The sequence below is a fragment of the Nelumbo lutea genome, chromosome 2 (genome assembly GCF_056320005.1).
Source record: "Nelumbo lutea isolate HS-2025 chromosome 2, American lotus-T2T, whole genome shotgun sequence".
In the NCBI taxonomy this organism is placed as follows: domain Eukaryota; kingdom Viridiplantae; phylum Streptophyta; class Magnoliopsida; order Proteales; family Nelumbonaceae; genus Nelumbo; species Nelumbo lutea.
Window position 1 is genome coordinate 49,096,625 of NC_142685.1, and position 10,882 is coordinate 49,107,506.

Below are 10,882 nucleotides of genomic sequence, written 5' to 3' on the forward strand. Positions count from 1 at the left end.
TAGAAATTTATGTTAGTGGGACCCTCATGGACCAATAAATATGCATGGCCCTATCTTGTGGTCATTGAGGGTCCCTTATAATTAGGATTCCCATTTGGTTGAGTCTAAAATAGCAGGCCCTAGACTCTCTCAGTTTTCCTAATTCTTCTCTAACTCCAATTTAAATTTTAAATTGAGAGAGAGAGAGAGTTGGGAGTGATTGAACTAAAGTAGGTGAGGTCTGTGATTTTCATTGGTTATTGCTTAAGGAGGTTCCTTGATGGGGAGAACCATCTAGAGAGTATGATGGATAGGGTCCCTTCCTCTTGTTGGTGTAAAGAATCCCCATTCCTTCTACCACCATCGTACTTTCCATTGCAAAAGAGAAAGTTGTTGAGAGAGGGAGACTAGATTCTAGCTATTTAGTCAAGTACTAGAGAGAAAGTAAAACAATTTCTTTTGAGAAAAAAGAAAGAGTGGGATCGAATAAGTCTATTGGCATTCACTTGGTGAGTTTTCCAAGGCAAAAAGCTTGAGTTCAAGGAGGATCGATCTAGGTTGTTGGTTAATCCATTCGGTTCATGGCAATGACTATTTGCAATATAGATACTAAACACGGTTCCAACAAAATCAGTTCCTAAAATACCTTTTAAGTTGTGGGTTGAAAAGGAACCCAATCTAAGTAAAGTCGAAGTAAGCTTATACAACCCATAAATGCAAAAATTAGACCAAGAACTATAGTGGATATTTTATAGGATATGCAGAAAATTTAAAAGGATACAAATTTTACTATACTAATAATACTATAAGAATAATATAAGCCATGAATGCATGCTAAGTTAATAGACGATCATGAAGAAAGTGGGAGTGAGTTTTTTGAAACCCAACTAAGTAGTGGGACAAGTGTTGTTGTATGTATGGATTATGTTTTGTAGTATGAGAAATGGAACAACAACGACTCTCCAATCATGGGAAGTAACACCCAGTGAAACCACTGAAAATGATCAAGTTAAAGTTATTATTGAGGTTTAAGAAGATATTACTGAACCTGAAGGACTAGTAGCTCTTAGCAGATCTTCTACAATAAGCCATGAAGAATGTACTCTGTGCTTTGGTTATAAGACATGAAGAATGACCTAGATTCTATGGCCACGAATGGAATCTAAGAACTTTTATCATTGCTAGTATACAATAAAGAAATTTTGTGTAAGTGGATATTCAAAAGTAAAAGGAACCCTAGCAAAGAGTACAAAGTTAGACTTGTGGCAAAAGGGTATAATATAGAGAAAAGAATGGACTATAATGAAACCTTCTATTTGGTTTCAAAGAAGAATTCGCTATGAATCATAATGGCTTTAGTGGCATACTATGATATGGAACTACATCGGATAGATGTAAAACAATTCTTTTTTTTTTTTTTTTGAATGAGGATCTTGAAGAGAAGATATACATGGATCAACTGTGGGGTTTCACAGCCAAGGGAAATGAACATTTGGTTTGAAAACCAAATAAGTTAATATATGGCTTGAAGCCGACCTCTTGTCAATGGTGTTTTAAATTTTATAGTATTATAACATCATTTGGCTTTAAGGAAAACGTTGTTGACTAGTGTATATACTTTAAGTTTAGTGGGAGTATCTACATTTTGTTAGTGTTATATGTGGATGACACACTCATAACCAACAGAATATTGGTTTGCTTAATCAAACTAAATGATTCCTTACCGAATGGTTTGACATGAAAGACATGTGAGAAGCAACCTACATATTAGGCATTGATATCCATAGAGATAAAAGCCCACAAGACACTTGATTTATCCCAAGGGCACACATTATAACAAGATCTTGTAGATGTTTGGTATAGAGAATTGCACACAAAGTATATTGCTTGTTAATAAAGGAGACATGCTGAGTATAAATAGTTGTCCATGAACCTAACATGAAAAGAAAGACATTGAGAGAGTTATACGTCTATAGTAAGGAGCCTCATGTATGCACAAGTGTGCACTAGATCAGATATTGCTTTGATAGTGGAGAGTTGGGCAAGTTTCAAAGTAATGCATGAAGAGAATGTTGAAGAGTTGCCAAAAAGGCTCCAATGAAATCTCCATATGTTCCCATGACTTCAAGGGCATCAATTTCTTCGTCTGGAACATATAAACAACAAACACTTGTACCCCTTCAATGGAAATCAGGTTCTTTCCATTTTCCATTCAATATCGTTTGGGTTCGTCATACCCGACAAAGCATGTGAAAACTCGAAGGCACAATTGTTTCTTCTAGCTTGATGGCACCAACCTCCTGCTAGGTGACATGCCATCCGAATTGGAAGGCAATCACTACCGGAGCTTGGTGAAACAATGAAATCACTGCTGGTGATCTCCTGCCAAAAGAAAAGGAAGAACATATTAATAAAGATGAATAACAGGGTTGAAAGAAAAAGAAGAAGAAATAATGTTTATTACCGATTGACTACATGCCGTTGGAGTTCGATGGAACAGTGAAATCATCGCCGGTGGTTTGTTGCTAGAAGAAGAGAGAGGAAGAAGATATTAACAAAGAGGAATAATAGGGTTGGAAAGAGAATGAGAAGAAGGGATTCGACTTATTCTTATCGCCAGTTGGCTCCTTGCCATCAAAGCTTGGTGAAATCGCTGCCGGTGGTCTCTTGCTCTTAGGCTAGGAGGGCTTAGGTGAAAATGAAAATGGGGGAAGGGGAATACAAACGGATGAGAGGAGAAAAAAGGCTTTTTATTGGTGGTTTTGTCTCTTCCCAATGTTAAACCAGATTGACTCACTTAACGAGAGCGTGAATCGAACTTAACATTAATGGAATTGTTAGATTTGAAAAGGGCGATGTGCATGCTCCTCGTAAATCGACGAGTTTATTGGATTCGATCTCTTCTTTCTACTACTATGGTAGTTGGCATTGCAAAAGAGAGTTGTTAAGAGAGGGAGACTAAACTTTTAGTTATTTAGGGGTGTTCTGTAGTGTGGATGAGAAATTGGTGGGTGTGGAATAGTCCACACCACACCCTGTGGTAGAGACCAGTCCACATTTCACACTGTTCTAAACTGTTGATAAATTGTATGGACCAAACCAGACCAGCCACACCCACGATGGAATTCTATTGGTGTGGTATGGACTAGTCCGCACCACACTTTTTGATTCCATGTATCTCATATACATTTTATGAGAGATCTATATAGTTGATCATAAATGTCTAACTTTTTTATTTTATATGGTAAATAAATTGAAAAAAAAGGCATCAATATGTAGACAACAATTATATTTTTTAAATAATTAAAAAATATTATTTTAAATATTAAAAAATAAGAAATTAATATGTTAAATATTAATTTATTGATAAAAATATTAAAAAAAGAATATTTAAATAATGAAAAAAGAGTTGAGAAGGAGAATCGTCGAATTGGTGCTAGAATTAACATTAAAAAGTAATATTTTATTGATAAAATTAAAAAAATTAAAATTTAAAAATTATTAAAAGATTAAATAAAATAAGAGTAATTAGACTAATGTAACGCATGTGTGTTACACTGAAACCTTCCCATAAACTATCCACACATAGTGTGGACCATCAATGAGAAAATACCGTAGGCGATAAATTGGGTTGTGGCCCATGCCTATCCATGCTATTTTTTGGACAATGACTATCCACACATAACAGAACACCATATCTTACCGTGGACAAGACCAAAACCGTTACATCCACGATATTTACACACTATTGAATGCCACCTTAGTCTAAGTAGTAGAGAAAGTAAAACCATTCTGGTATATTTGATTAAGATTAAAAACAAAGTCTCGTTTCATGACAATAACTATTGCATTTTGATTTTATCATTTATTTTTTTAGACTTGAGTGGTACATTCGACCAACTAAGTATACGTTTGGCATTGATGCTACAAATACAACACTGTTTTCTCAAATTGTGCTGCTGATGTAAGGGTTGGAAGCACCGTTTTCTAAGAAAACAATGTCTTTTTTTTTCCTATTTGGAAACATTGTTGCTAGGTAAGACGTTTCCTAGAGCAACAACACTTTCTGTTTGGTACCAGTGCTTCATGTTTGTTTTCAGCACTGGTACCCATTATAGGAAGTCCACGTTACTGCCACACCACGTCTTCATTGGCAGCAATGAGCTGCAATTTGAGAAAACGCCAAATTCGGAATTGTTCCAAATCATGCCTTCTCAATTTCCAAGGCATGGCTTGGAGCACCATTTGGCATCAATGTCGTTGCTTCAGAAAGCAGTGACACAACAGTGCCATATTGGAAAAATCAGTGCTCTAGAAAACGTATGTTTGGAACCATTTTTCCATAAAAAACGGTGTTGAAAGCCATGCCTAGAAAATCAAGAAGGCGTGGTTTGGAGCAACGCCGAATTCAACATTTGTTTTTTAATTGGAGTTCATTGCTACCAATAAGAACATGATGTAACAATGACCTGTACTTATATAATGGGTACTAGTGTTGAAAATAGATATGAAACACTGATACCAAATAGAAGTATTGTTGTGGCTCCATAAAACATCCTACCTAACATCAACGTTTCCAAACAAAAACAAACAAAGGAGACACTGTTTTTTCGGAACTTGGTGCTTCCCACCCGTGGACAAAGGAAAATATAATCATAAAAAACAATATAAGCACAAAAGGTAATTAACATTTTGCCTTTGTGGTGCTCTCTGTTTAGAGAGAGAAAGATGGACAAGTTTGCAAATTATCCATTGCCAATTTCTTATGGAGTGAACTGTTTTACAGGCCTGTAAAAGAAACCCACCTTGTTTCCTTGGCCTTTAATTTTCTCAGAAAATAAAATAAAATTAGATATAATTAATTAATAATAAAAAAAGGAAAGATATCTTTCCCATGACCACGATTATAAATAGGTAGACTGGCCACGATGGAGCTCCACAAGTAAGCAAAGCCACGAGGCGAGCTCATCTTTATTGTTCCTCCTTAATTAGCTTAGCTAGTCATCTTTCTCCAAGTCCGGCCAGGGCCAGGCCAGCGCAGCTGGATCATTATGGCTTCTTCCTATTCCTTGATCATCAGTCTCTCTTTCTCTATGTTGTTAATCCTGGTTGAAGTATGCTTTGCACAGCTGCTATCGCCCACCTTCTATGATACTTCGTGCCCCACTGCCCTGTCTACCATCAAGACAGCAGTAGACGCTGCTGTGGCCGCTGAAGCCCGTATGGGGGCCTCTTTGCTCCGTCTTCATTTCCATGACTGCTTTGTTAATGCAAGTTTAATTTTCTAGCTATTTCATTTCATTTCATTAACTTCCATTCATCGATCTTAGCTTAATTATATGCATGCGCATGTCATGTACATACATCTCATCTTAGCAGCTGGCTTGGAACCACGACCATCCATACTTCCAGACTACCCAGAGCCATGCATGCATTTATCAGGCAATGTGACAATCGTTTAATCTCAGCACCCCACCCAGATCAAATCACCCGTTTTATCTTAGCTAGCTAGAACTCTTGCCAACTCAAATAATTGACTTGACTTGTTGGTCTACAATACTATATATTTATACATGGCTGTTGCATTATTTTAACATCTATATATCTCTGTTATTCCACCGAATGCAAAACTCCCTGATTACACAATTTATATATATATATATATATGTTTTTTTTTTTTTTTTTGCCAAAATCCCCTGGTAGAGATGTGTGCCTATCAGGTGTTTAAAGTGTTTTGTTTGTATTATTAAAAATTTTTGTTACTATGAGGATGCGACGGCTCTGAAAAATATTCTGTTCCGTGATTTAAGGACCATTTGAGTGGGCTGAGTTGAAGATTCAGCAAAGTTGATTCAACGAATTTGGATTTGCTCCTCATTCACATTCACTGTAAATATCTCCTACATCATAATATGGAAGATATCTTCGATGTGAAGCTGCAAGTGCTGTAGATTGGTGTAAGGAGCAAATAATCCAGATTCTGATTCGACTGCTTTGAACCTCTTCAGAAAAGTTAATTTAAAGTGTCTCCCTTCAAATAATTGAGAGAGCTTATCTGGGCTCTCTAGATTTTTTTTTTGACCAGGCCAGAAGCCACTGCTCTTCAACTTCAGCCCTCCCAAACCGACACTTATTCCTCCCGAAATTCTAGACGTGTCAATTTTCTTAATTTAAGGCCTCCCTTTCTCGTATATATGATATGTTTGATGTTTATTGGAAATGTCTACTTACTGATAAACAACGAGCCATACCATGCGTGATGGCGAGTATCCAAGAATTGTGTTAATTGTTGTTTACTAACAGTAAGATTAATTATTAGCCCACAGCTATATCTAAAAGGAGAAAACAAAAAGAGAAATATCTGGTATACGAGCGACGACTTTAGGCAACTACTACAATAGAAAGTCGGACTTCATTTCATGGGTCCAACCTGTAGTTTGTAGGATGAAGATATTTATCCATAGAGTTGTACTTGTATAAACTCGATAGTTATATTACTTTTACGAGCTAGCTTTTTTCTTTCTCCAAATTGTAAAAAATAAATAAAAATCAGTAAAATGTTATACAGGACTTACATGTCATGACATTGAACAGGGGTGTGATGCATCTATTCTATTGGTTGACAACGCAACCTTCACGGGGGAGCAGACAGCTCTTCCTAATAATAATTCGGTGAGAGGTTTCGAGGTGATCAACTCCATTAAATCTCAATTGGAGAGCATATGTCCTAGTGTCGTTTCTTGTGCCGACATTCTTGCCGTTGCTGCTCATGATTCCGTCGTTTCTGTAAGCATAACTTAAAGCTTTATCGATGGATGATGTATATCCTTCAATTTCAGAATCTCTGTACGGTTCCAAAATAATCAATCTTTAATTTTACCAGCGGCTCCTTTTTAAGTTTTAACCAGCATTGTTCTTATATATGAGGGATTTGGGATATTTCATGATCAGTTGGGTGGAGCTTCATGGACGGTGCAGCTAGGCAGAAGAGATTCGACCACGGCAAACTTAACTGGTGCCAATACTGACCTCCCTAGCCCGTCCCTCAACCTCACCGACCTTATAACTGCCTTTGCAAACAAGGGATTCACTGCTGGCGAAATGGCGGCTCTGTCAGGTTGCTTTCTAGCTAGCTAATTCTAATGTTCTCATAATTAAACGTAAAACCCATCGATCGAGGACGTTATATATGGTTTTTTGGAATTAATATTGAGGACCCCCAAAACAAAACAAAAAAAAAAGAAAGAAAAATAAATCCCTCATCACCATTAATATTTACTCTTTGTTGTATTATCAGGATCTCACACAATCGGGCAGGCCAGGTGCAGTGTGTTCCGGGATCGGATCTACAATGAGACCAACATAAACACCACATATGCAGCATCTTTGCAGGAAAATTGCCCACGTTCAGACGGTGGAGACAATCTCTCTCCTCTTGACACCACCACTCCTAATGTTTTCGACAATGCTTATTTCACCAATTTGCTCAACATGAAAGGGCTCTTGCATTCGGACCAACAGCTCTTTAGCAATGGCTCTACTGATTCTCTAGTTACAACCTACAGCACCAACGCTGCAACTTTCCTCACTGATTTTGCGAATGCCATGGTCAAGATGGGGAACCTTAGTCCTCTAACCGGCACCAGTGGAGAGATCCGGACCAATTGCAGCAGGGTCAATTAATTGATCAGAACCTCCAGGTTACCCTACCCAAGCTACCTATTTCTATATATGTTTTATGTTGCTTTCCCATCTTTTTAAGTATGTTCCTCTCGTTTGGCTTCATCAAAAAAATATATGTACGTTGACGTTCCTGGTTTGTAGCTATATGTATCTTAAAGGCTGCTTTGCATTTGTATCCAAAGTTCACTGTTGCCTCAATTATCCTGTTGTTTATGCTGGCCCCAATTTTGCATTTGTATGTTCTGGATCAACAGAATGGCAGGACGAGCGAGGTGAAGATAGTTAATATTATCCTCTAATCAGTAATCTAAAAAATCGGACCGATATAGACCGCGTTGAACCATTTGGACCGTCGGTGTTCTAGTGTTCTAGACAACGGTTTCCTTCAGTCGATTCCAACAATAATTTTAACGTAACTGGACAAAACGAGGTCGTTCCTTAATTATGCCTATCAAATACATTCAGTGGTAGTCGATCTTTGTTGCTTTACAGGTTTCATGTCTTGTAAACCAAATTAAGAGCTTACATGCAGGCAGGCACAATATAATTGTTGTTTTATTTATTTTTATTTTTATTTTTTAATGGAGAACTAAGTTTAATTGATCAGATCCTCTCGAGCCTTTGTTCTACGATAATTATACTGAAAAGGGATTAATTAATATAAAAAACATAGACGAGTTGGATATAGGTACACACTACACAAGATTACACGAAAGGTAAGAAGTCTACAGACTGTCCAGAATCTTGGGTCTTCAACAAAATATGGCCCCATGCATTGAGCTCCGGCTGTGAGAGGCTTCTTCTAATTATTAATTCGTATATATGGCTTTAACTACTAGTAGTGATCAAGAAAATTGTAGAAGACGATATTTATTATTGATCCTAGTTCCTTTTCCTGCAATTCATCCGGATCTCACCATCAGCTCCGGTGAGAGGCTTTATATTCCCCATCTTGATCATAGCGACGCCGAAGTCAGCCCAGAAAGCTTGTGGGTTGTTGCTGTAGTACCTCACCAAGCCGTCACTGGCGCTACCATCACCTTTAAAAAGTTGTTGATCCGAGTGAAGAAGACCTTTTGTTTGCAGTAATTTAGAGAAGTAGACGGTATCGAAATCTGCTGTTGTATCGTCAAGTGGCTGGGTGACGTCGTCACCTCCGGATTGTGGACAAATAGTGCGCAGGTAGCCTGCGAAACCAGAGTCTATGTTGGTGTCGTTGTAGATCCGATCCCTGAAGCTGAAACAGCGGGCAAGACCAGTGGTGTGTCCGCCTGAGAGGACAACAAGGTCCTCCAGGCTTAGGCCTTGTTGGTTGAATTTGGAGAGGAGATCCTGGAAGTCTTGGAAAGGGGCTGGAATGTTGTTGTTTGCGTCGTCTCTGCTGGCAGTCCTTGAGTCTCTTCTGCCCACTAATACTTGGTATGATGGACCTCCCAACTACAACATGATGGAACCAAATTATAAACAAGACATTAGTTCACTTAATTCAATTCTGGATATATTTTTTTTTTGTGATAATGCCGTGAACATCGATCATTAATAGTATATTTTTTATGCACTTAATTACCGTAGCTACAGAGTCTCGAGCTGCGACAGCCAAGATATCAGCACAGGAGACCACATTGCCGTAGCAAACCGAGTCAACAGCTGCCTTGATTTCATCTACTACCTCAAAGCCCCTAATCGAATCGTTGTTGGGATTTGCTGTCTTCTCTCCGATGAAGTCAGGGGTGTCGTCTAAAAGAACCGAGCCATCACAACCCTGAGAGTCCCACCATAGGCCCATGCGAAAGTAAATAAATAATAAGTTATTTTTCATGATAGATCCATGCATGGAACCCTAATTATTAAATTAATTAAAATTAAGACATGTTTTAATTTTATGCAGTCGAAACAAACTAAACTAGATATTCGGTGGTTGGGAATTTGGAATACAAAATAACACCACTTACTATCGTATGCTGGTAAAATTAATACTTTCTTCTACTACCATAAGGCGTTGCCCACTGTATTATTAATTATGAAAAAAAAGTAATTAAAATTGAAGAAGAAGAAACGAAGGTGGTGGTTTCAAGTCTCAATGGAGGGATGGGTCTGGCTCGGTGAGATTTGGGCTAGATTAATAAGGCTCAAAAGAACTGGACTGAAAGGCCCACTAGTTCTAATTAAGATGAGGTTTTTATATGATTGAATTTCAAAGTTGGGCCCGAATAAAACTAAAATAAACCTGGTGAACAGGCTATTGAATTTCATATTTGGAGTTTGGAGATGCGATATGTTGAATAGCTAGTCATGAATAATAAACTTACATTGACAAAGCAGTCATGAAAGTGCAAACGAAGTAAAGATGCTCCCATGCGGGGCTCACGTTCAATAGCCTGTTCAACAATCGTCTTGATGGTTGGTAAGGCCTGAGGACACACTTGATCATAGAAATCAGGCACCAGCTGTGCACGTGAAGGGAGCATGATAGCTGTAAGAACCACAAAGCACATGAAGAGAGAGCGAGGAGCAGCCATGGCGGTTAATTGGATATATAGCACCAGCTGGAGGAAACTAAGTTGCTGAGTATGTTTGGATGATATTTATAAGCAATTAAGAGCAAGAGTTTCTTTCTTTATATATATATAAAGGGCAGATAGCGATCATACCTACTTCCGTTTATCCATTCCAAGTTCCAACCAATCTGACTTATGCTAGCTAGCTATAATTTACTAATTCAAACCAATGAAATGGATCACCATCTAGGTTTTGTATTGACCTTGTCTAAAACTCCAAGGATTTTGTTCCGTTGACCTCTCTAGATGGAGCTCGATCTCATTTGCTGAAGGTGATGTGCAACCAATATGTATTAAGCTGGGGCCATCTTTCACTTGGTGTCATGGTAAAATCTCGCAAGCATGAGAATTGGGATTCGAGTCTGTGAGGCACTTTTATGTGAAAAATAGCCAAAGGTTAGGACTGTGTATATCTGGGCTACCCCTCCCAAGACCCCAGATACATATAGCTGGCCCCACCACAGACATGCATGAAAAGTGATGGCTGTGTCATGCATATAACACAAAAAAAAAAAAAATGGGGCTGTTACTCCGTCAAAACCTTGAAGGTTAAGGAAAAACTTATCTGAAAGGAGAATAAATAAATAAATATAAGAACATTCACCGGCCAGAAATATTTCAATGTTTAAACACTTAAACGAAGCTTCTACCAACAACAACAA

General features: G+C 38.0%; 2 protein-coding genes across 2 annotated transcripts; one reads left to right on the plus strand and one right to left on the minus strand.

Annotated features, from left to right (window-relative positions):
* The first annotated feature begins 4,915 nt into the window (after positions 1-4,915).
* LOC148870518 (cationic peroxidase 1-like) lies at positions 4,916-7,860 on the plus strand. Its single transcript, XM_088967726.1, has 4 exons — positions 4,916-5,249; positions 6,574-6,765; positions 6,931-7,096; positions 7,277-7,860. Exons 1-4 carry the CDS (start codon positions 5,031-5,033, stop codon positions 7,660-7,662), a joined length of 963 nt encoding a protein of 320 aa, XP_088823852.1. The 5' UTR covers positions 4,916-5,030; the 3' UTR covers positions 7,663-7,860.
* Positions 7,861-8,297: 437 nt separating this feature from the next.
* LOC148870519 (peroxidase RIP1-like) lies at positions 8,298-10,261 on the minus strand. Its single transcript, XM_088969616.1, has 3 exons — positions 9,972-10,261; positions 9,230-9,424; positions 8,298-9,099 (listed from the first exon to the last, which is right to left on the minus strand). Exons 1-3 carry the CDS (start codon positions 10,179-10,181, stop codon positions 8,545-8,547), a joined length of 960 nt encoding a protein of 319 aa, XP_088825742.1. The 5' UTR covers positions 10,182-10,261; the 3' UTR covers positions 8,298-8,544.
* Between the last annotated feature and the right edge of the window lie 621 nt (positions 10,262-10,882).

Excerpts from the sequence above, each read along its gene's own strand:
- LOC148870518 (XM_088967726.1), top strand. The coding sequence starts at position 5,031 with ATGGCTTCTTCCTATTCCTTGATCATCAGTCTCTCTTTCTCTATGTTG. Across the intron at positions 5,250-6,573 it reads TCCATGACTGCTTTGTTAAT|GGGTGTGATGCATCTATTCT; the intron begins GCAAGTTTAATT and ends GACATTGAACAG. Across the intron at positions 6,766-6,930 it reads CTCATGATTCCGTCGTTTCT|TTGGGTGGAGCTTCATGGAC; the intron begins GTAAGCATAACT and ends TTTCATGATCAG.
- LOC148870519 (XM_088969616.1), bottom strand. The coding sequence starts at position 10,181 with ATGGCTGCTCCTCGCTCTCTCTTCATGTGCTTTGTGGTTCTTACAGCT. Across the intron at positions 9,425-9,971 it reads TTCATGACTGCTTTGTCAAT|GGTTGTGATGGCTCGGTTCT; the intron begins GTAAGTTTATTA and ends TGGGACTCTCAG. Across the intron at positions 9,100-9,229 it reads CTCGAGACTCTGTAGCTACG|TTGGGAGGTCCATCATACCA; the intron begins GTAATTAAGTGC and ends ATCATGTTGTAG.